The sequence below is a fragment of the Phoca vitulina genome, unplaced genomic scaffold, assembly GCF_004348235.1.
Source record: "Phoca vitulina isolate PV1807 unplaced genomic scaffold, GSC_HSeal_1.0 scaffold2, whole genome shotgun sequence".
Classification (NCBI taxonomy): domain Eukaryota; kingdom Metazoa; phylum Chordata; class Mammalia; order Carnivora; family Phocidae; genus Phoca; species Phoca vitulina.
In genome coordinates, this window is record NW_022589705.1 from 7,088,663 (window position 1) to 7,114,575 (window position 25,913).

The 25,913-nt window shown below is 36.3% G+C and overlaps 2 protein-coding genes across 2 annotated transcripts in view; both read left to right on the forward strand.

The window, feature by feature from the left end:
* The window catches only part of PTPN22 (protein tyrosine phosphatase non-receptor type 22), a 62,547-nt gene extending 42,945 nt beyond the window's left edge, over positions 1–19,602 (forward strand). The window contains exons 15-22 of the mRNA XM_032421230.1: positions 1,133–1,216; positions 1,372–1,502; positions 3,584–3,611; positions 6,703–6,786; positions 7,035–7,150; positions 8,357–8,387; positions 12,997–13,071; positions 17,607–19,602. Coding sequence (XP_032277121.1) covers positions 1,133–1,216; positions 1,372–1,502; positions 3,584–3,611; positions 6,703–6,786; positions 7,035–7,150; positions 8,357–8,387; positions 12,997–13,071; positions 17,607–17,671 — 614 coding nt within the window. The 3' untranslated portion in view covers positions 17,672–19,602. The remainder of the gene's footprint in view (positions 1–1,132; positions 1,217–1,371; positions 1,503–3,583; positions 3,612–6,702; positions 6,787–7,034; positions 7,151–8,356; positions 8,388–12,996; positions 13,072–17,606) is intronic.
* A 72-nt stretch (positions 19,603–19,674) lies between these two features.
* Positions 19,675–25,913, forward strand: part of RSBN1 (round spermatid basic protein 1) — a 47,812-nt gene continuing 41,573 nt past the window's right edge. Inside the window, exon 1 of the mRNA XM_032421170.1 lies at positions 19,675–20,395. Coding sequence (XP_032277061.1) covers positions 19,690–20,395 — 706 coding nt within the window. The 5' untranslated portion in view covers positions 19,675–19,689. The remainder of the gene's footprint in view (positions 20,396–25,913) is intronic.

Below are 25,913 nucleotides of genomic sequence, written 5' to 3' on the forward strand. Positions count from 1 at the left end.
ATGGAAGAAGGTGAAGAAAAGAGCAAGTTTAACTCTCCAGATATATTATCAGAAATTTATAAGTAACACTTTACCTGAATAGGAAGTAGAGAAAGTTTTTTTTTTCTTTAACATTATTTATTGTACAGCGTTTCTTAGTAGACAGATGTGTGGATGTGTAGTTTGTTACAAAAATATTTTATCTGGACCTAGTTCCTTCTTTATTTTATATTCTTTGATCTTGTTTTATAATTTAAAGGATTATTTTTTTTAAGATATCCACAATACCTTAAACTTCTCTGAGCATCATCTTTAAAAAAAAAAAAACAAACCAGCAAATCCCGGCTTTAGGTATTGTAACATCGTTGACATGTTGCCACCTGGTGGCAGTTTCTTATAATAGCATTTGAATTTTTCTATAAAAATTCTGAATTTTTTTTGTAGAAAAATAGAAAACCTTGATATGCCATTGTTTTGTAAAAAGGAAAAACATCCACATTCTTCAGTGTAGAATGAAGAAGAGATAATAAAATCTTTATACTTCTACCTACTCTGTAACTGAATTCTTGGCATATTTCAAAGTGCTTTACCATGCTTTATTGTATATTCTATATAAAACAAAAGGGTTATATAGAAAACAATTCAAAATCTCCCGAATTAATATAATGTTTTATATTCTGTTAACTGGTACTCAGTGACTCGATCAAAATACTTTGGAGCCTTTAAAAGAAATAATAAATTTTGAAGAAGGAGGAAAGCCTCCTGGGTTTGCAACTTAAAATGGGAGAATTTATTTTGCTTTTTCCTTGAGGAAACACATACCAGCTTAAGTATTGTAATGATGCCTGATGGACTTTACATCAAGATTAGAATATAAGAATTTCCTTTGGTGGGGCGCCTGGGTGGCGCAGTGGGTTAAGCATACTGCCCTTAGTTTTGGCTTAGATCGTGATCTCAGGGTCTTGAGATTGAGCCCCATGTACAGCTCCATGCTCAGCATGGGGTCTGCTTGAGATTCTCTCTCCCTTCCACTCATGCTTGCTCTCTCTCTCTCTCCCTCAAATAAATAAATAAATCTTTTTTTTAAAAAAAAGAATTTCCTTTGGATTTTTCTAATGAAGAATTATGGTTATATTTCTGGCATTTTGGATAGCAACTTCTCCAAGGATAGATGATGAAGTCCCCCCTCCACTTCCTGAACGGACACCTGAATCTTTTATTGTGCTGGAGGAAGATGGTGAGTGCAGTTCAGTAAGTGTAAAATAAAGTGGATTAACTAGAATACTCCTCAGGTCCTGTCAATGTTCTGTGTGCTATTGCTGCGTAACATTTGCATTGTTCTAACAGAATTACAACACTCCTAAGAATTGGACCATATGTACTTTCTTCCAGGAGAATTCCCACTGAATGTTCCCAAATCCTTATCTTCAGCTGTGGAGGCAAAAGTTGGAGCATCACTAGAATGGAGTGGAACATCTGAGTCAAAGACATCTGATGACACTGTGAGACTTAGACCAACTAAGGTCCATAACTATTTTTTCTTTTTTTTTTCCTACTCATCTGGATTCGACAGACCATAATCCTACTCCTTGTATTTTTAACACCTATCCTCAATAAATACTAAGCAGGTACTCCTTATAAAACAATGTGTTAGAGGATGTGGGGAGAAGACAATGGATAAAACACAATTCTTGCCCTTAAGAAACTTTCAAGTTGGAAGTGACTAAGGAAGGCTTAGTGAAAGAGGAAATCTTTGAACTGGTTCCTGAAGGACAGTTAAGGCAAAAATAAATGTTTCATAAGTAGGTAGCCTGTTCATAGTAGTCATTTGGTAGGCTGCATTGTGTTCGCTGCGATACATATATTGTAGAGAATGATTTTTTGAATGACAGATGTCCGTATTATTTAAGATAAACTTTTTGGAATAATGCTCCCCACTTCTGGAAGTAAAATCTATACTTCAATAATCTGTTATACATTTGTATATATTCTATGAACCAACTACCTTAAAATTTCAGAGATCAGAAAAGTAATTAACTAAACAAACATTTTAAAGTGCCTACAATTGCAATGCTGGTAGGCAAATTTCTCTATCTTTTAAATTACACTTTTAATATATTAGTAGTTATTATTATTTTTAATAATATGCCCACATGCAATGGTCTTTATCTTAACAACTGCTAGAGCTAAGAACAATCACTCCTTCTCCAATGTCATGAAGTAATTTCAACAGTTTACCTCCAATTAAATTTTCTGGGAAATGTTCTGAGTAGGAAGGAAATAAATAAAAAAAGGATTAGTTTAGGACCAATTGCCATGACATATAAAAATCACCATAAGGTTATGGCAGAAGATATTTGCAAATGATGTATTCGATCAGGGGTTAATATCCAAAATATTTAAAGAACTTATACAACTCAACACCAAAAAAACCTAAATAATCCCTAATTTTAAAAATGGACAGAAGATATGAATAGACATTTTTCCAAAGAAGAAATACAGATGGCCAACAGACATGAAAAGATGCCCATCACTAATCATCAGGGAAATGCAAATCAAAATTACAATGAGATATCACCTCACACCAGTCAGAATGGTTAAAATCAAAAACAAAAAACAAGTGTTGGTGAGGATGTGGGAAAAAAGGAACCCTTGTGAACTGGTGGGAATGCAAACTGGTGCAGCCACTATGGAAGACAGTATGGAAGTTCCTCAAAAAGTTAAAAATAGAATTGCCATATGATCTAGTAATTCTACTATTGGGTATTTACCAAAGAAAACAAAAACACTAATTTGAAAAGATACATGCACCCCTATGTTTACTGCAGCATTCTTTATAATAGCTAAGATATGGAAGCAACTCAAGTGCCCATCCATAGATAATGGATAAAGAAGAAGATATGACATATATATGTATACACGCAAACACACATATACTATACACATACATATCATGGGATATTATTCAGCCATAAAAAAGAATGAGATCTTGTCATTTGTGACAAATGGATGGACCTAGAGGGTATTATGCTAAGTGAGATAAGTCAGACAGAGAAAGACAAATACCATATGATTCACTTACATGTGCAATTTAAGAAACAAAACAAATGAGCAAAGAAAAAAGAGACAAACAGAAAAATAGACTCATAGTTATAGAGAACAAACTGAGGGTTAGCAGAGGGGAGGTGGGTGGGGGCATGGGTCAAATAGGTGAAGGGGATTAAGAGTACACGTATTGTGAACAGCACTGAGTAATGTATAGAATTGTTGAATCGTTACATTTTACACCTGAAACTAATATAACACTGTATGTTAATTCTACTTGAAGTTTAAAAAAATAATTTAAAAATATTAAAAATTCATAAGCTTTCTTTATAAAAAAAGGAAAAAAATAAATTTACAAAAAGAGAGTAAAGCACTATAAGAGTTAAGGATGCTTTTTCATAATTTAGTGTGCTTACAAATTAGGAAAAATAAGGTCAACATTTCATAACTATCTCTATAACTATATGAAATATGCTTTCAAAAATGCCTTTTATTGCTTTGAGTTTGTAAATTTGTGTACGTATTCTTTTTTCACTTTTCTCTTCTTTTTTTCTTTCAGAGTGTAAAACTCCGGAGTCCCAAATCAGGTAAAAAATTTCCCCTGGCTTTAGATGACATTTAGCCCTAAGAATTTATACTATAAGAATGACTTAAGTTTAGAGTAATTCACCTCAGGAGATGGCATGGTTCCCATAATAACTCCCACTATTTATTGGTTTATTTCTGAGTTTACCAGGCTAGGGGTTTTGTTTTGTCAAGGGCAAGGAAAACACAGGATTTTAGAATTCTGCTCCTTGATACATATCCTTAAAACAAACAAACAAACAAACAACAAAAAAAATCTATTTCAAATAGAATCTCTTAACACTTTGCAGCATTTCTATTTTATAGGTTTTACCATTGTTAGCAGTGTGATTCTTTTACTTGCTGTTGCTTCTCCAGTATTTTCTTGAGCTTTGCTTTTTTTTTTTTTAAGATTTTATTTATTTATTTGAGAGAGAGAGTGAGCTAGAGAGAGAGAGAAGGAGCAGGGGGAGGGGCAGAGGGAGAAGCAGACTGCCCGCTGAGCTAGGAGCCCAACACAGGGCTCCATCCTGGGACTTCTGGGACTCTGGGATCCTGACCTGAGCTGAAGGCAGATGCTTAACTGACTGAGCCACCCAGGTGCCCTGAGTTTTGCTTGTTTTATACATCAAATAACAACATCCACAGTTAACATTTATTGGGCACATATAGGTACTTTACATACATTATAACAGGTGGTAGTTGCCCTTAACATAATTATTCATATGAACATGTTATTCAAATTACATAGGTAGTTTAACATAGAGGTTAATGAGCTTTGGAGTCAGATAGGCTTTAATTCAAACCTTTAGCCTACCAGTAGTTATCAAAATGCATAACCTTGGTTAAATTATATACTTTCTCTATTGATTTTCCTCATTTATAATATGAGGATAATAGAACTCGTTTCTTAGAGGGTTTTTGTAAGGGTTAAGTGAGACAATGCTTATAAAGCTTTTAACACAGTGGTTGTCAAATAATAAGCTCTCATTAAATGTTACCTATTACAATTTTTATCAGACAATTATTAAATGAGCCATTTCTAAGCCAGTTCTATATGCCTTATACAGTGTTAGAATAGTCAGGATATATAGGAAAAGGTACTGTTTAATGTTTATATTCAAATTGGGTAGGCAAAATTAATACTTACTTGGAACCATTAACTGATAATCTGCGTGGACTGATTATAATCGCCAGGAGTCTGGAAAAAAAGGAGGTAACACTGGAGTGGTTAGGAAATGCTTCACTGAGTAGAAGAAAGACATTTAAGAATATGGGTAGACAGAGTAAAAAGGAGGGAATTCCAGGAGCTGGGATCAGGGTAACATCGACTTAAAAGGTAGAAATAAGCATGATGAGTATAGAGAAATGGTGAGTAGGTTAATTTAATTGCAATAGAGGATCTATTTTGGGAACTATGAAAAATAAATTTGGATAAAATGTGGAAAGATTATGAAGGATTTTAAAGTTAGGCAGATAAAATATCCAGGTCAAAGAAATCTATATATAGAGAAAGCAGATTCATGGTTGCCAATCCAATCTGGAGGAAATGGGAAGTGACTGCTAAATGGGTATGGAGTTTCTTTTTAGGGTGATGAAAATGTTTTTGAAATAGTGGTCATGGTTGCACAACACTGTAAATGTGCTGTCATTAATCGCAAATTTTATTGTGTATTCTATCATACACACACAGAGCTAGGCAGAAGAATTTAGACTTAATGTAATAAGTAATAAGCATTGTAGGTTCTTCATCAGGGGAGAAATAAGATGAAAGTGGTATTTTACATGAGAGAATATGGACTCTGAAAAACAAACTGAGGGTTCTAGAGGGGAGGGGGGTGGGAGGATGGGTTAGCCTGGTGATGGGTATTAAGGAGGGCACGTTCTGCATGGAGCACTGGGTGTTATGCAAAACAATGAATCATGGAACACTACATCAAAAACTAATGATGTAATGTATGGGGATTAACATAACATAATAAAAAAATAAAAAATAAAAAAAGATGAAAGTGGTATTTTAGGAAGGTATTTGGCGGGATATCATTAACTGCAAGTTAGCTTTAGTTCTCAGTGTATTTTCTAACAGCAAACTGGAAGAGGATAAGCAACTTCAGAGTAGTTATCAAATATTTATTAAGTGCCTACTGTATACCAGGTATTATATAAGGTGCTGGAAATAAGGGTTGTACTTTACTTTTGCATATCACCCGGTATATAAGAAAGAAACAAGAGAACTTGCTTTAGAGACAAATCCTAAGGCCTAAAGAACCCAAAGACCAAAGATAGGTGAAACTCTAGCACTGAGCCACATTTTCAGTTTCAAAAGACATTAATATAGTACGTAATTATACTCAGCACTGTATAATGAGATTATCATATACCCTTTGTATCTTTAGGACTTTATTGTGGGAAAATAGCTCTATTATTTAAAATTCTTTATATAATGGAAAATTCCAAACACATTTTAAGCCTACCATAATAACATTATCACACCAATGAAATTAACAATAATCCCTTAATATGATCTAATATCCAGAATTTATTCAATTTTCTCAAATTGCCTCAAAAATGTCTTTTTACAGTTGGTTTATATGCATCTGGATTCAAAGTCTACACACTGCATTTGGTTTATATATTTGTTAAGGCTTTTAAAATCTGTAACAGTTTTCCCTTCTTTTTATATTTCCTCATGCCATTTATTTGTAGAAGAGCATGGGTCATTTGTCCTAAATACTGTGAATATTCTGGATTTTTCTTGTTTATATTCTCATGGTTTTATTTATTAACATGTTACGCTATCCCCATAGGATTCTATGTAAAATGGCAGTTAGAACCAGAAGCTTGATTAATTTCAAGTTCAATTTCTTTGGAAAATTACTTTCCTAAAGGAGTACAAGTTTTTGATGCATCACAGACTGATTGGCTAAAAAGCTAGAACAACAAAAAATTCTTGAGGCTGCAGTTATTTTTCAGATTACTTTTTATTTGCTTGTTGTAGGTTAATATTGAAAAGTTGGAACAGTTATACAACACCAAAAAGGGGTTTTGACTTCTAACTTTTAATTGATGGATTTTTGTTTTGTTTTCTTTTGTTGTCTGCTCTTCTTATCACAGATCTACATCAAGATCGTTCTTCTCCCCCCCCACCTCCACTCCCAGAAAGAACCCTGGAGTCCTTCATTCTTGCTGATGAAGATTGTAAGTGACCAGTACATCCCTCTCAAAAAAGCTATAAAAATGAGACTTCTAAAAGATTAACAAAAAAGTAGGACCTAAATGGTAAAGGTATAAAGAATGATTAAACGAGATAAAAATAATACATTTAAAAAACCCATAGTGTATTGTAAAAATAATACATAAAAAAGCCAAGCTAAGAATTACTGAATATATAACTATATATATCCCAAAGGCTTAACAAGCTATGCAACAAAACATTTTTTTTAAAGGTATGCAGGCTCAGCCTATAGAGACTTATTCTACTAGTTGTCCTAATACCATGGAAAATTCAACATCTTCAAAACAGACATTGAAGACTCCTGGAAAAGGTTTCACAAGGACTAAGGTAAAAAAGATGGGAGTTTTAAGAAACATGCCAGAGTCTTTTCATTTTTGAAGGTGTTTACACCCTCCACCTCTCCCCTGCTGCCAGAATCAAGATGGAAATTAGATTATAAGAATAGCTGATTGGAAACAACAAGACTGTTAATCATTAGGGTAACTGATTAAATAAGTCATAAATCATAGTATATGCATATAATGAAATACTAGATAGTTAAAAAAGGAATGAGGACTCTCTCAGTGTATTTATAATTTATTAACTTTTCCTTAAAAGGTAGAAAATATGATCTATATTTGTATTATATGTTAAAAGTGACTCTGAAAGGATACATAAGAAATGAACAATAATGGTTATCTGTGGAGGGAGGATCAGAAACTGGGTAGATGGAGAACAAAGATGGGAGCATTTTGACTACAATATTTTAAATTATAAATTAATGATTTATTTTTAAAAATTTAAATAAAAAATTCCCCCAAAAAAGAATTTATTAAATATCTATTATATAGAAAAATACACTTCTGTTAGGTGTTAGGAAAGTAGAAATGTCCTAAAGGATATCTACCTGTCCTTGAAAAGAGGACAGTTAATCCATTGGAATAGAATGCCTATATGAGAAACAACATGAAGATATCAAAAAGAACAAAATACCATGGAACAGATTTAAAAAATACATGCCAAGGTATGTGAAGAAAAGAAGAAATATGGGTTGGTTCCTGGAAGAGATAAGTTAGGGACTTCACCATAAAGGAGGCAGAGTGGGTTTGCTGAATGGACGGAGAAGGAAGTAGCATGGTAACAGTATGGAGTGGACTTTAGTAAATTTAGTTCAGAGTATGATTGGCAGAAGTTCTTGGCTAGAGTGGAAATAGCTGCATATTACAGCTATCTTCGGAAGCCATTGTGGTTTCCAGAACGGTCCTAATAAAGAAGAAAAGTAGGAACTCCTTTTTTCTCTGATATTTTGATAGCACTACTTCTAAATACATAGAGTGATTCTTATGTGGATGGAAAAAAATAGCAAGATAAAATCAAGTGGAGACTTTGCACTGAATTAAAATAGCAAGATGGAAAAATAATTTTGTGCATTTGATGGCTATTTTTAAGGAAATTAATCCTTTCGACTGAAGTCTATATTTCTACTTGATTAAACTATTTTGGATTTCATAAGAAAACAAGAAAAAACTAACATTTTCCTTTTCATTTTTGTAGAGCTTGAAAATTTTGAGAAATGTGAAAAAGAGTAAGTTTCTTTTTACTTGTTTTTTAGAATACACATACACTTTCACAATTATGTAATTTTTCCTTATATAACCCCTCTGTGAAAACATTAACAATATTATTCCTATACAGAGCCTTGCTAGGGCCTTTTGTATCAGAACGATCACTCCCAGGCCTCGTAGCATGTGAGGCTCCACAGTGCTAATATTGGAGGGGAATAAGGGGAGGGGGAGTTTCTGTGTAACAGACAGGAATAATAATATGATGTTTGGCACTTTCTATCCATTCTAAGATGCTGTCATACAAGTGTGTTATTTAATATTCCTAGCAATCTAATCTCAGATGTATTTTCTTTGAAAATAGTCACAGCAAAGCATATTGTGAAACAAATGTGTTGATTTAATGAAAGAAGCAAAGTATTGACACGTTTCCATTTTTGCCAAGTATTATTAGCAATAAGTCTGTTGCTTATTATTTTTGCTATATTGTAATGAAAACAAAACCGAAAGACTCCTGAAACTGTGGGAAAATGATTATCTGAGAAATCCTTATTTAAAACTACAAAGTATATTAAAAAATAGTGATATACTTTTTATGAATTAGATCCACTTGGTTAATCATCAAGGACCAAACAGCTATTTGGAATTATACTGGTGTTTTAGGGAGGGACAAAGAGTGCTGAGAAAATATAATTTATGGTATTGTCTATATAAGAAGGTTTATAGCTGAATCTTACCTCTTTCTGCTAAGTTTTCTCTTCACTTCCCTGTCAATAAACTTGTGCTAGCCTGTTTTCATTGACAGTATACCTGATCTTAGAAGTGAAAGGATTTCTCACCTATGATGGCTAAAGTATGATTGGAAAATATACTCTTTCCTCTAATGTGAGTCAAAAGAGAATTTAAACATTTTAGAGAAAACTGTAGTATAAAATAGGGGAAATAAAACAGCCCAAAACAAAGAAGTGACTGACTTGAATAGCTAGCCAGGTTGGTTGAACAGCTTAGCTAATGAAACACTGTTTTCTTTCTCTTTAAAAACAAAACAAAACAAAACAAAACAAAACAAAACAAAACTTTTTTTTTTTATAGCCCCAACCCTATCTTGGGGATATCAAAGACACAGAAACTTCAGGTAAATTTAGGTTGGCATAGATTCAATATGTGGTGGGACTCTCAGAGATTCTGAATCTTATTTCTAAAATAAGACCTCCTAGATCATTCTCTAGATCTAAGCTAATTTCAATTTCTCAGTTGCCTTCATCCTCTGGTCTTTTGTCCTTAAATGAAGAACAATACCTGGCCCTCAAAATATCCTGAAGCTTTAGATTTATCTGCCTGTACTTGGGTACGTGTCCTCTTACCCTTCCAAATGGTTCATAACTCCTGAAGTCCAGATGTTCTCCCTTTCGCCTGGATCTCTAACTGGTCTGTAGTTAAAGCTGGTCCTACTTTTAATAAAATGAGGATTCTTCATCTGGTGTTTTAAGCTGGCATTTAAGCATAGTGTTATGCAATCATTGAATATTCATTGAGTGCCTACTATGTGCCAGGCATTCTGCAAGGCACTGGGTATATGATGGCAAACACAACAGGTATTGGGCTATGCCTTTGTGGAACTTAAGTCTAGTGAGGGATTCGGATATTAAACAATTCAGATACGTACATAATAACACATGGTGATAAATGCTGTGCAGGAAACCAAGAGGGTAACTATGAGAGAAAATAACAAAGGGGATTTATTTTGGAAAGAGTGGTCCAGGAGGACCTTTCTAAGTGATGATTAAACCTGAGACATGTAGGAGTAGCCAGGCAGGAGACAAGTGGGGAGAGGAGCCCTCCGGATAGAGGGAACAGCACGTGCAACAGCACAGAGGTGTGAGTTTGGTGTGTTGTAGGAGCTGAGAGGAAGCCATCATAGCTGCATGGTATTAAGAGGACAGAGCAATAAAGAGTGGCTGAGAAGATGGTGGACGTGGGGGAGAAGGTAGTTAAATCTTTACGGGTCATGTTAAGTAGTTTAGAGTTTATTCTAAGTGCAAGGGGAAGTCAGTCATTGAAGAGCTTTAGGCAGAGATGTTACATGATCTGTTTTTTAAAAAGACCCCTCTGGTTGCTGTGTGGAGAGTGAATTATAGGGTGACAAGAATTAAAGCTATCGACCAGGATGCCTGATGCCTACTTTTGGTGGGAAACATTAATTACTCAGGTATCCTTCAGTTGCAAGTGATAGAAAATCCAGCTTAATCTAGCTTAAGCAGAAAAGGGGAATTCATTGGCCGGTAACCAAGAGTTCAAATGATATAATCAGGACCTAATCTCATTCCGTATCTCCAGCTTTGTTTTACTCTGTGCTTGCTCATTCATGGGGAGGCTTTCACCATGTGGTTTCAGGCTTGTGATGGAAAAAAGTGTGCTCTTTCCTGGTTGCTCAAGCAAGTCTGATGACTAGGGCTGATTGGCCTGATTGTCTTGGTTTGGTTCCTTTGTTCATCCTTGAACCAATTATTGCCAGTATATTCTGATTAAGCAGAGCAGTGTCATACTGTCATACTGTTAACTATTATTAAAATATTTAACAGTTGTTACACATGGACACTGACCACTAAGAAATGAGGTCAGACCTAAACAACTGGTATGACCATGGCAATGTACCAACTGAAAATTAGCCCTAGTCATAGGTCAGTTCCTTGATCTAAGGGTAGAATCAACTTCACCAGAAGTATGGGAGCTGAAAATTGGGGAGGGGTGGTTTCCTAAAGGAAAACTCAAGTTCTGTTATCAGAAGGAGGAATTAATGTTGGGCAGGCAGCATAAAAATACCTATGACATAATATAGTTCTACCGGAGCTGCCATAGGAAAAAACCCAAGATATTTCATTAAATGAGAAAAGTAAATTGTAGGATAATCAGTCTTGTTTATGTAATAACTTAACAAAACCAGGTACTTACAAGTATATTAAGTTCAACCATATGGCACTGCCATTTTGAAAAAAAAAAAAGCAAACCAAACTGTGATAAGCCAATATGCAAAATAGCAGTTCCCTTTGATATGTATTTGCAGAATCTTTGTCCCCTGTGATAAAAAACAAAACAAAACAAAACAAAACAAATCCAACATTCCCTTTGGGCACAATGTTTTCTTTCTGAAGGATGTATACAACTCTCAGCTCATATGCAGTTTAATGATGACTGATATGTCCTGAACTTTCTCACCTTCACTCACTTCTTATTCATGTCTGTATCCTAAGTGCCTAGCTCAATGCTTGGCACATAATAGGCATTCAATAAATATGTACTGTAATTCAATCTGATTGAAATTCACTATGTACTCTAGTGATTCATACTCAAGTACCTCCATGAAGAGGGAGGGTTTTTTTGAATCCTAACATTAGGCATGTGTTTATAAACATAGATGCAGTCCTCACACTGTACACTCAAAATGTTGAATACCTAAAAAAGGTGAATATTTAATAATTTCTCCCTAATCATATGCTGTTTTTACACAAAATCTTATAGAAGGTTTATACAAACCTGAAATTATCTTTTTTCACTGCTAGGTAGTGCACATGCAAAACGTGGATGATGTTTTCACTGGATTGTTTTTAAAATTGGGCAGGAAACTGTTACATGAATATATTAAAGTGCTGGGAAGAGAAACATATTTTTAAACCTACCTGTAAGTAGCTAAAATAGCAAAACAAAGCAATGTAACAATGCTTTTGGGAGATTCTGGGCCTAACTAGAATCATCTATAATGGGGACAAGATACGCTGGAAAGTGAAGAAAGATACTCAGGAGTAAAGGATACTTGTAAGAAAAATCATAGATGTGCCATGGATGAACTCATGTGGAAAACAAATTAATTAAAAACATGTTTAGAGGGATGCCTGGGTGGCTCAGTAGGTTAAGCATCTGTCTTTAGCCCAGGTCATGGGTCCTGGGATCGAGTCCCACATTGGGCTCCTTCCTCAGCAGGGAGCCTGTTTCTCCCTCTGCCTGTCGTGCTCTCTCACTCTCTCTCTCTGACAAATAAATAAATAAATAATCTTTAAAAAAAATAAAAACGTGTTAAGAGTGATCAGAGTGCAGGGGTGCCTGGGTGGCTGAGCCGGTTAGGCATCTGCCTCTTGATTTTGGCTCAGGTCATGATCTCAGGGCTGAGAGATCCAGGGTGGAGCTTGCTTAGGATTTTCTCTCTCCCTCTGCCCCTCCCCCTCCCCCAGCCCCCTGTGTGGGTGCGCTCTTCCTCTCTTAAAAAAAAAAAAAAGTGATCAGAGTGCAAAGTAAAATTAAATAAAAAACCACAATGTGAATCCCCCAAGAAGTTGATTCACAATGTAATGGATGTTATTTCTGAATCCTCTGGTGATTCTCTTTAGTGTTGGGCTTTACTAGGCAATGTTTCCAAAGGAAAAAAAAAACCCTTTAAAAAAATACCCACACAAAAATGAGAAGATTATATGTTAACCCACTTATAAGCACCTATATTTTGTTATATTTTATAATAATATGTTTATTTGGGAGTATTACTTTGGAGGAAATATTTAATTTCAAAATTATGTGGTCTGATAAACAGTAATCGGAGTCTGTCTTCATTTTTTCCCTTACATTTTTTTCTTTTGATTCTAGGTATCTGTAGTTCTTCCCCAAACAAGTCTGCAGACGCCGTTCAGTCAAATTGCTCCAGCTCCTTTCTGAATTTTGGTATGTGTGTTATTTTCCAACAGAGTTTTAAAAAAATGTTTATCTTATAGTATGATACAACTTTAAGTATGATTCAAATTTGATGTATAGGTCATTATATTTATATTCTTTCCATGCAATTTATCTTTTCATTTTTGACCTTAGCTACCTCTTAACATCTTACCTAGGACTGAAATGCCTGGCATAGCAGAAAATGAAGCTAGGCAACCAAATGACTCTGTTGGCATGTATTAAATGAATGTGACTAGCCAAAGCCAAATGAAGAAATTCTGAAATGCTATGATACTCCAGTTCCTAGCTAATCAAAGTTATAAAAAATACACAAACATGATAATAAGAACAACAGTTGCTATCTAATCTTATATCGCTCATTCTACATAGGAGCTGAAGCACAATTCTGACAGTTTAAAGGAATTGTTTGCCCCACTGCCCCTAACTGTAAACTTAAAATAATTTCATATTATTTTAAGCATCCTATTATTCTATATGACATAAATTCATGATACTCTTTAAGATAGTATCACATATACTACAAATTTCTGTAAGAAGCATAGTAATTAATATAGGCTATTATTACTAAAAATTATAATTACCTAAAAAGCAGAACCCCTGAAATGGTCTGGGAGCCCCCTAGGGTTCCCTAGGACAAGACCTTGAGAACTGCTGCTCTGTGGTATCGTCCTTGTCTGTATGGTTAGAATTGGGTTGCTGCCACATCCAGATTGCAGGTGGCAAGAAGATGAGAGGAAAATGTGTAAGAGGTGTGGCCTCCTCTTCTGGTCTTAAGATACTGACTGGCCTGGAAGTGGCAACATCATGTCAGCTCACATTCCCTTGGAGAGAATTTGGACATGTGCTGCATCTAAATTGCAAGAGTGAGTGGGAAATGTAATAATGCTGGGGAGGCAGTTGCTGAGATACAATTCTATTCCTGAAGAAGCAAGGAAAGATTTTGGTGGAAAGGTAGCAATTTCTGCCACACCTGGATTATGGTCTCTATTCATTCCACTTTGGCCAAATATTTAACTAGAATCTCTGGATATGTTTCTTGAGCTGTAAAATTCTATTTGGATTACATTAACTCTAAGGTTTAAAATGTTAGGAAAAAAGAAGTTATTATTCTTATGAAATCATTTAGTTAAAAAATTCATATAGATTATTATATAACCTATGAAAAAAGCACCAAACTCTGCCTGGAACACAAACGTTCCCTTGCTTCCTTTTCTCTTAATCCGTGATACCACTTGAGTAACTCATGACCCATCTAACTTTACAACAGTCTGTGATCTAATATGAAGATAAAATATTAGAGAGCTTCCTCCATATTATTTCTTCTCAGATATGCCTAGATTTGAATATTTACTTACTTAAAAAGCACAACTCTTTCATTGGCTCTTTTTTAGAAAGGAAGCAATATAAATTGCAGTAATATTTTACTTAAAAAGGTATCTAAATGTGAATTAAAAAATTTTGTGTTTTATAAACATTTTTATTTTTCCTGAATTGGCCTACATGCAAAAAAAGGTAGCTCACTATTGTTCTAAACTATCAGAATTGATGAGTGAAAAAAACTGAATGTCGGTGTTCCTTAAATTTCAGATACTTAGTACTTGTATATTATATTCTTACTTCTATTCTCAGTCCACTTGGGTTATAGTCAAAATATCCGGACTGAATAGATGAGTTTGTGACTATGTGTATGAAACTATTTAACCTGAAATATTTTTCCTTTTTTTCTTTTTTATCACTCAAAGGAGTAAAATGTACATGAACTTGACTGTGTGCTTCTCCCCCCCAATTTTTTTTTTATCATCACTATTATTAAAAATTTTTTTTCTGGTATTTAAATTTTTATTTAAATTCCAGTTAGGGGTGCCTGGGTGGCTCAGATGGTTAAGCATCTGCCTTCAGCTCGGGTCATGATCCCAGGGTCCTGGGATTGAGCCGCACATCGGGCTCCTGGCTCAGCAGGGAGTCTGCTTTTCCCTCTCCCTCTGCCTCTCCCACTGCTCATGCTCTCTCTCTCTCTGTATCTCTGTGTCTCAAATGAATAAATAAAATCTTTAAAAATAAATAAATAAATAAATTCCAGTTAATTAACATACAGTGTAATATTAGTTTCAGGTGTAGAATTTAGTGGTTCTATTATTAAATTTAGTATTAGTAGGGTTCTTGTTTTTAATATTCTTTTCTTCTCCTCTTCCATACTCTCCTTTTCTTCTAGTTCTGGTATAGTGTTTTTGTGGTTCTGATTGAAGCAACACTTAAGTAGTTACGATGTGCCGGGCATTGTGCTAGATGCTTTAAGAAGTATCTCATCTGATCTTTTCATCAGTTCTGTTCAAAGCTTTCATTGTTCAGTTTGAGCGCATAAAGTTGCTGTGCCAGAGTACCTTGAAAATATACCATCATCAAAGAAAAGTCCTATGTTGAGACAATGTTATCAACCTGCAAATCTTTTTGAAAGGACCCAGAAATAGTTTTCCTTGGTTGTGCAAAATTTCCTTGTTTTCCTCCTTTTGGGGGGGGGGGGCAGAGGGGAGTGTTTGAAGGAGACAGATAAGTAAAAGTGATTAACTACTTAGTTTTTCAGGATTGTTTATTAGTTTATTTTTCTAAGCTTTTCAAACAGAATGTCTTAGTAAATCGAGTGCTTTCTGGGCTGAAGTAGAAATATAACTGAGTTTAATACAATAATTTTGTAAAGCAGTAGTGCTTATTTTTCTGAAATTGAAATTTCCTAGTTTTTTTTTTTTTTATAAGTGTGTGGTGGGTGAAAAGATGCAGACGTAGGATATTACTTTAAAAAGCAAACAATTCAGGACGCCTGGGTGGCTCAGTCAGTTAAGCATCTGCTTTGGCTCAGGTCATGATCCCAGGGTTCTGGGATCGAGTCCCACATCAGGCTCCTTGCTCAGCAGGGAGCCTGCTTTTCCCTCTGCCTGCCGCTCCCTCTGCTGTGCTCTCTCTCTCTCTCCGACAAATAAATAAATTAAATAATAATAATAAAAAAAATAAAAACCAAACAATTCAATTAAAAAATGGGCAAAGGACTTGAATAGACATTTTTCTGAAAAAGACATATGCATAGCCAACAGGTATGTGAAAAGATGCTTGATATCACTAATCATCAGGGAAATGCAAATCAAAACCACAGTGAGATATCACCTCATACCTGTCAGAACAGGCATTATCAAAAAGACAACAGACAAGTATTAGCTAGACTGTGGAGAAAGGAGAACCCTTGTATAATGCTGGTGTGAATGTAAATTGGTATAGCCATTATGGAAAACAGTATGGAAGTTACTCAAAACACAAAAAAATAGAACTATCACATGATCCAGCAGTCCTACTTCTGGGTATATATCCAAAGGAAATGAAATCATTACCTCAGAAGAGATATCGGCACCCCATGTTCATTGAACTATTATTTACATTAGACAAGACATGGAAACAACTTAAGTCTCCACCTGACAGATGAATGGATAAAGAAAATACGTATATATACATTTTATATATACATATATATATATATATATATGAATATTATTCAGCCATAAAAAAGAAGGAAATCCTGTTGTTTGAGACAACATGGATGAAACTTGTGGGCATTATACTGAGATAAGTAAGCTAGAGAAAGACAAATACTGTATGTTTTCAGTTCTATGCGGAATCTAAAAAAGCCAAACTCACGGAAATATAGAGTAGAATGGTGGCTGCCAGTGGCTGGGGGAGATGGAGAGATGTTGGTCAAAGGATACAAACTTCCAGCTGTAAGATGAATAAGTTCTGGGGGCCTAATGTACAGCATGATAATTATAACAGTACTGTATTATATACTTGAAAGTTTAAATCATAAATGTAATCACCACGAGAAAATGGTTATCTTATGAGGGGATGGAGGTGTTATTATTTAGCCTTAATGTGGTAATCATTTCACAATATATACGTGTATCAAATCATCATGTTGTATACCTTAAACTTACATATGTTATAGGTCAATAATATGTCAATAAAACTGGGGAAAAAAGGATATTACAGTTGACCTTTGAGCAATGTGGGGGATAGGGATGCCGCCCTGCTTCCCTTGTAGTCAACAATCTACAAAACTTAAAATCTCCCAGAACTTAACTCTTAATAGCATACTGTTGACCAGAAGTCTTACCCATAACATAAACAGTTGATTAACACATATTTTGTTTGCCATATGTATACATAAGCTAAAGAAAATGCTGTTCAAGGGTCAACTGTATATGCTGAATTACCAAAGGTTGTTGTAACCAGGGTTCTTCACTTCATCTAATTATTACCATTATTAAATTTGTAAGTGTTCTACAAAATTAAAATGTTATTAGTATTCTGTCATCACTTAAGCATTAACTTAAGTACTATGCCTTTACAATCTATTATTAAAATAAAGATGTTGCCAACTTTTTGAAAAAAAGTCCATGTACTTGCATATGTTATAATACACTCTAAAATCTATTCATTTCTATACTAAAAAACTTTTCATTCAATTTTATTTTTGTTCCCAGGTTTTGCAAATCGTTTTTCAAAACCCAAAGGACCAAGGAAACCACCAGCAACTTGGAATATTTAACACAACTTTGGAATATAGGCTGCAAGTGCATCTGCAGATAAGAATACTAGAATACTATTAGCTAAAATAAGGTTTCCATATTCATAATTTCAACAATGAAGATACTGTGTTAACAGCAATATTAGAAAAGAATATTCAAATAAGTGCCAGAAATTTTATGTTTTCATCTCATTTATATTGGGCTGGAAACTGGAAATAAGTTTGTCACTTGAGCTTATGTAGAGAACAGTGTATGAGAAACAGTTTTAGAATGGACTTATTTTTCATTCTGGAAGTTATTTTTATTCTTCTTTTCTACATAAATATAAACTTCAAAATATTTTTAAGAACTGTATCTCAACTGAATGTTACATTGCCAGGATTTACTATAGCAAGTGTTTCACAAAATCTGACTTGTGCTTGTGACAATGACTATTCCCTGGGAATTATTTTTGCCTAAATGTAATATACCTTGCACATCTTCCCAAAGGTGGAAAAACTAGAGTAGTAAGAAAAGGAGAAGTTATATTTAAGAGAATAAAATATGTAAATAAAGAGAATCATTTCTGTATTTGGATATATCCACTAACAAGATGTTCAACTACATTTCTGATAAGTTTTAACCAAAGTTATTCAGTTACCAAGTCAAGAACAATCAGCAAAATAGCTATCTTTTGGTAGCATTTTTCATTTCAAAGGTCCTACATAAATATGTGCAACTTATATCCAACCAATCAGAGGTTTAAAAAATTTCCTATATGAATATGGATCTGCCTTATTTTTAGAAAATCTGAGTTTTCAAATCTGATTTTATGTAACATGTAAGTTAGTGGGTAATTATTGTTACAGAGGATTCCCGAGTTCTAATGATTTAAGTTTTTTTTAAAACTTAGAAGTTTATTTTTAACTTTTAGAAACATGAAATACTTAAACAGCATTTGTTTCATTACGAAGCCTAATGATAGGGCAAACTGGATGACATGTTAACCTGTTTATTGTAGTACAACGTACACAATAGGTGCCGAATAAACTTTGTTTTTAAAAAAACTAACTTTACTGTAGTGTTCATTTAGCTGAATACTTCTCCAGGCACTAGTGGTATTTCTGAGTACTTCATTGTAACCAATTATTCCCAAAGATCTTTATCAAGGGCCAAATATATGAACAGAATCTTAGATTTGTAAAATCTAAGATCTTGACGATGGAATTGTGAATGAATTTCCGGGCAGCAACCTTGGTGAACAGTGACGATTTTGGGAATGTTCTGTGGTAGACACGCCTCTCAAATTTATGCAACCTTATACTTGCGACTTGAAAAAAAAAAATCTTATTTAAAAAAGTTTAAAAACATGGTTTTCCGTCTAGAATTTTTTCGTCACTGTGGGAATGGATTCAAAATAAATGGCCCTCTACCCTTCTAGGCATGAGAGGGGATGTGGCTGGAAGGCGAGGTGGGGCGGCGCGCACCAGGCTCCCAGGCAGGTCTTGCACCTGCCTTGTTACGCCTGTAGCTGTAACCATAGCAGTGCCCACGAAGAGGTTAAAAAATGTCTTCACTGCGGCCCCACTCGATTCTAAACCCAAATCGCCCTCATTTTACATATGATCAAGTTCCCCTTTCCTCTTCATTTCATCGCTTGTCCAAAGATAAAAGGCCGCAGATTCTTTTACCTCACAAAGGTTATGAGAGGACTATGAAATTTAAAAGTACCTATGGAGACCACCTACTCCGTGTAAAATGACGAAGGGGCACACGAACACGATAATGGGAACGCGCCGACAGACTCTGAAAGCCACCAACATTGTTTCGGCCGTTAAGGCGGTTGGCGGCAACTCTCCGCCCAGCGGCGGTTGCGTCGCAGCCCGAAGCGTGACTCGGCGCACGCTCTCTTTCCGCTCCTCCACTCCCAGAGCCAGGGAGGCGGTGGGGGCGCGGGGGAACTACCGCTCCCAGGAGGCTCTGCGCCGCCCAGGGTGCTTTATAATAGGCCTCGCTCGGAGAGGCCTGTGGAGAAGCGCTGGGAACGGCCGCTTCCGGCATGTTCAGCTCCGGAGGAACAACCGCCGCGAAGTGGAGGGCGGGGGAGAGACTCCAATGCCCAGCGGGCCGTGCGCGGGCGGCGCTTGCGCGATACGCGGACGGGGGGGCGGTCGGGCCATTTAAATGTGTGTTTGTGGGTGAAATGGCTGCGCAGGTCGGAGCGGTGCGCGTAGTACGGGCGGTGGCGGCGCAGGAGGAGCCGGACAAAGAAGGGAAGGAGAAACCCCATGTTGGGGTCTCGCCGCGGGGAGTGAAGCGGCAGCGCCGAGCGAGCAGTGGGGGGTCTCAGGAGAAGCGGGGGCGGCCGAGCCAGGACCCCCCTCTCGCTCCCCCTCACCGGCGGCGTCGCAGCCGCCAACATCCCGGGCCGCTGCCGCCAACGAATGCAGCCCCAACCGTCCCAGGCCCTGTTGAGCCTCTGCTCCTGCCGCCTCCGCCGCCACCTTCGCTGGCACCCGCCGGGCCCGCTGTCGCTGCCCCGCTCCCGGCCCCAGGCACCTCGGCCCTCTTCACCTTCTCTCCCCTGACGGTGAGCGCGGCCGGGCCCAAGCATAAGGGCCACAAGGAGCGGCACAAGCACCATCACCACCGCGGCTCCGATGGTGACCCCAGCTCCTGCGTTCCGGGCGATCTCAAGCACAAGGACAAGCAGGAAAACGGCGAGAGGACTGGAGGGGTGCCTCTGATCAAGGCCCCCAAGAGAGGTGAGAGCAGGCGAACTGCCCCGAGCTTGGGCTCTAGGTCTCTCTCAGTTCTGATATCCCGCCCCTTTAGCACTGAAAGACGCCAAACGCTTACTTACCTCCTGCTGCTCTACTCCCTTAAGCCCACGGGGGTGGACTCTGGATTTCAAACCGTTGACACAGCCTGACCTACTTGAGGCTTCTCGTTTCGAGGCCGAGCTGTCAGTTACTAACCCCCTTACCAGGCTCCCCCCTCCCCGCCCCCGCCCTTCACCCCGAGCCTTTACCAACGTTTGTTTTCAAATTCGCCAGGCTTTCCGCGCCGCGCGGTCCTCGGCGTGGGATTAGTAGCTGGGGTATTAAAAAAACTGCTTTTCTGAAGTAAAGACTTGTCGCTTAAATCCTTTCTTCTTGTTGTCTTTGGTGGAAATCTTTAATATTCACTCTCCTAGGCTCCAAAATATTCACGGGTATGGTGTGGGGCTTTAATGAGTTTGAATTCTTACAGAGGTCACTCGACTCACAGGTTGCTTTAGCTTTTGCAAGGTAAAATAGCAGACGTAGTTTGTAGTGGTTCTTTTTTATCCGGAGGTGAAATCTTTTTTAATTTTTATATTAAATCTTAATTCTGGGAAGAGGGTTGGGAAGGTTTTCTCTCCCTTTTGATCCTAGGAAATAGGACTAACCGTGCCTGTGAAAAGTGGGAAATGTGCAGTAGTGAATAGTTAGAAGCAAGAAGTCCGGTTACAGTTTATTCTTTCTGGCACACACAAAAAAATTGAGAATTTATTTAATTCCAATAACCCTCACTAAAGTCAAGAATATTGCACCCAGAAAATACAGGACTACCCAATTAAATGTGGGATCTAGAGAAATTAGGTTTACCAAAATTGGTATCTTCCTGTTCGCAAGTACGTGTAGCATTTATTTGTATTCTCTGTAGGGGGGGGGGGGTAGGAATTTTGATTATACCATGGATTTTTATATGATTTTATATAATTTGTTAGTTGTATTTCCTCAAGAAGATTTTAAGATACAAGTATCTTAATATTTCTTAGTATTGGGCTAGCTGGGTTATTACATGTTTATGAACAAAGTCTTTCAATTTAAAGTTTTGTGTGTTTTGGATTCCTTCCATATACTTGGTCTTGACTTAAGTCAGTTTTTTTGTGGTGCCACATCCAAATAGTGCAGTTTGTTGCAAATAATTAGTCAATAAATATTTATTGAACTGAATGAAATCTTTCTTCCTTTGGTGGTATCCAGATGTTATTTTGAAGAATAAAACTTGTGCCAATCTGACAGGACTGCCAGTTTCCACCACCAGAATGCAGTGATCTTGCTGTCTTTTATTTCTCATCTTCTCTTTTCTTGTGTGTGTGTGTTTTAACCATACAGAGGTAGAGGGAATCTTAGAGATCAACCAATTCAAATTTATATTGTGGAAGAGGAAACCCAGGCCCAAAGTAGTGAAAAGACTTGCCTAATTAAGTCCCAGTTAATTAGTACCAAGTACAAACATTAAAAATATTATTTTAATGAATAATTGGTGTAATAGGGAGTAGAACCCAGATCTTGAATCCCAGTTCAAGCATCCTCCCCCAGCGGCTTGTTGTTCCTTTCTTTTTTTTTTATGGTATTTCCTTTTTCCCCTTCTTGGCTTACCCCTTCCCCATGCCTTGGCATTAGAATGGCAGTAGCCAGCTCCACCAAAAATTTCTGACCTAGCCCCTTTTTAGGGTGGGATAGTGGCAATTACACGTATAATAAAGTGTGCTTCTCTGAGGATTGCACAGGCCCCTGTTCTTTAAAAAACAAACAAAAACAAACCTTTAACTCATTGCTGTCTGACAGAACTTTCTCCAGTGATGGAAATGTTCTATATCTGTGCTGTCCAGTATGGTAGCATTAGTCGTATATGGCCCTTGAAATAAGTCTTGAAGACTTAAATGTGGCTGGTATAATTGAGGAACTGAATTTTTAATTTTATTTAATTCATAATAGTTTCTTTTGGCTAGTGGCTACCATATTGGACAGCACAGCTTGAAGCATTTGTAGTTTGCCAATATGTGAAGAAGTGGGGTAATTTCAACATCTTACCTTTTTTTTTGTTGTTGTTAATTGAAATACAGTAGACATACAATGTTATATTAGTTTCAGATATACAACATAATGATTCGATATTTGTATGTATTGTAGAAGGATCACCATAATAAGTCTAGTTTAAACATTTTAACTTTTGAGTCAGGGACTGTTGGATTATGCATTCTGCAGGAAAAGGGCTCCCTGGCCTTATACATGGGGGGAAAAACTGTACATGGCCTTATACATGGGGGGAAAAAGCCTTCTAGATATGTGACATATACTGGCATTTTAAAAGTTCTGAGAACCCTACAGAAAACAAACTGGCTTAACTTTGTTTAATCCAGGCTTTTGCACACATTTTGGTGGATATCTTTACTTTTTTCGCTGAACATCTTTATGCTTGTTACAGTGGTGTGCAGGAGGCATGCCTCTGGAGTCAATCTAAGTTTAACTTGTGGCTCTACTACTTACTGTTTGATCATGGGCAAATTTCTTTAACCTCTTTCAGCTTCACTTTTCCTGTCTGTACAATGGGGTTCTAGTGTCTGTTTTACAAGGTTATTATGTGGATTAAATGGGGCAATATGTGGAAAGTACTTAAAACAGTGGCTGATATTAGGCACTTTTAAAACAACCTTTTGTTATTTTATCAAACTTTGTCCTTGAAACAACTCTTAAGATTAATAAGGAGAGTGGCTAGACCCTTGTTATTTACAGAGTTATGTCTTCCCTCCCTTTTCCTTAAGATTTTCAGAAACTATTTTAACTTTTTATTTTGAGATAATTATATATTCACAGGAAATTGCAAAAATAGTGCAGAGAAGTTTTTACCCTTCATTAGTTTTTCCCAGTGGTTATATTTTACATAATTATTATATAATATCCACACCAGGAAATTGACATTGGTACAATGGTGTGTGTATAATTCTGTGCCATTTTATCACCTGTAGATTAGTTTAACCACCACTGCAATGAAGATCCACAACTATTCCATCACCACAAAGATCCCCCTTTTGCTAATCCCTTGAAAGTCTTAGGTACCAACTCTGTCTCCCCACCTTCCCTAACCTCTAACAACCACCGATCTGTTCTATAACTCTATATCATTTTGAGAATGTTGTAAATGGAATGATACAATATGTGATCTTTTGAGGCTTTTTTCACTCAGCATGATGTCCTTGAGATCCATTCAAGTTTTATCAATAGCTCACTCCTTTTCATTGCTGAGTAGTATTCTACGGTATAGATATACCACAGTTTAACCATTCACCTGAATAATGTTTCAGCTGTTTCCAGTTTGGCTATTAGAATAAAGCTTCTATGAACATTCATATTCAGGTCTTTGTGTGGATGTAAATTTTCATTTATTTCTCTTGGAATGCAATTGGTGGGTCATAAAGATGTATGTTTATTGTTTTTTTGTTTTTTTTTAAGTTATTACCAAACTATTTTCTAAAATGTCTGTACAATTTTACATTCCCACCAGCAGTGTATGAGATTTCCACTTTCTCCACATCCTTGCCAGTATCTGGTATTGTTACTATTTTTATTTTATCTGTCCTAATAGATGTGTAATAAGTATTACCCCATCATGGACTTAAGTTGCATTTCCCTAGTGGCTAGTGATATTTAACATCTTTTTTTGGTCATCATTTGCTGGCCATATATCTTCATCAGTAAAATGTCTCTTTATGTCTTGCCCATTTTCTAATTGAATTGTTTGCTTTTTTTTTTTACTATTGACTTTTCAGAATTCTTTGTATATTATAGGTATGGGTCCTTTGTCAGATATATTGTTTGCAAATATTTCCTCCCACTTTTGTTGATTGTGTTTCCCTCTTTTTAAGACGGTCTTTCACAGAGCAAAAGTTGTAAATTTTGTTGAGGTCTAATTATTTTTTTCTTCTATGGATCATGCTTTTGGCGTCAAATCTAAGGTCTCAAGGCTTAGGTCCCAAAGATTTTCATTTATTTTTTTTCCTAAAAAGTATTATAATGGTAACTTTTATGATTTATTTGAGTTATTTGTGTAAGGTGTGAGGTGTTTAGGTTGAGGTTCATGTTTCCAGTTGTTCCAGCATCTTTATTGAAGACTTTTCTTCCTCCATTGGATTACTTCTACATATTTGTAAAATATCAGTTCCACTGCCTGTTTTTGTATGACTTGTCAAATAAGGATGGTCTTTACATTTTAAATGGTTGAAGAAAACCTCATGACATGTGAAAATCATAAGAAATTTAAATTCGTTGTCCAGAAATAAATTGGAACATCACTCCACTTATTCAAATATATTGTCTGTGGTAGTTTTCACACTAGAACAGTAGAGTAGCTGAGATAGACTACGTGGGCTGCTAAAGCTTACTACTATCTGGCTCTTTATAGAAAAAGTTTGCCAATCTCTGCGATAGATCATTGTGCTGAAAGACATGTTCCTTCATACCAGCCCAGCTGTACTCAATCCAACTTCATGTGTAAGTTAATTATAAATTTCAGATTCCAGATGTTTGGAGTTGCTCATAAATAGTTGAAACAACAATTTCTCATCTCTAAAATGGGAATTAAAGTGAGTTTTGAAGAGGTGAAGTGACATGCTTAAGATTTTCTAGTTAGTAAATGATAGAACTGAATCCAGGACCCAGTTTTTTTTGACTTGTGTGTGGTCCACTTTGCTTTTCATTTTTCACTAAGCATATTTGGATTGTTAACTAAATAAAGAGATATTAAAACATTTTTTATTTCTTAAAAGTAACAGGCTTGAGTCTTAAACTGATAGTTATCTGTGTATTTTGAAATCTTAATTTTTCTCTCCCTTTGTTGCTCATAAAAAGCGTAGAACATATTTGCTCAAAAATTACTTTTCTTGTTTAGTAAATTTATGATTTTAGTAATATTTTAATATTTTGTAGAAAAAAAGGAAAGGGGGAGAGTCAATCCCCCTAGCTCTTTTCTCTAGTGTCATTAAGTGACAGGATTGCTCTTTTGTATTCACTTGTGAATCAGCCTTCCTTTCTCACATTTTTTCATCTTTGACCAACTGTCCACTTTCTATCACAGGTAGTATCCCCAAGTCAGACAACTAATTGTAATTTTCTGTGATGTCAGAAAGCTTTTGACAGGAATTTAAAATCCAAATCCCATTTGGTGATAGCAGTGAGGAATTATTTGGGGATTATACAGAGAACTGAAATAAACAGATCATCTCATTTATCAGAGCAACAACTTTAGGAACTGATACTTTCCTTACCTACCCAGAGGGGTGGGGGGGGAAGCCTTTAGGGCATGAAATTTTTGCATAACATAAATGCAGAGTTATCATGTAATGGGCACTCAGTAAAATACTTGTTGAATAAAGTAATGCTCTCTTTATTGGAGATTCTTGTAGGTCCTCCTCCTCCTTCTCAAGTCCATTAATTGTAACCAGATAATTTTAGTTGGTCATCTCAAGGGAGTGTC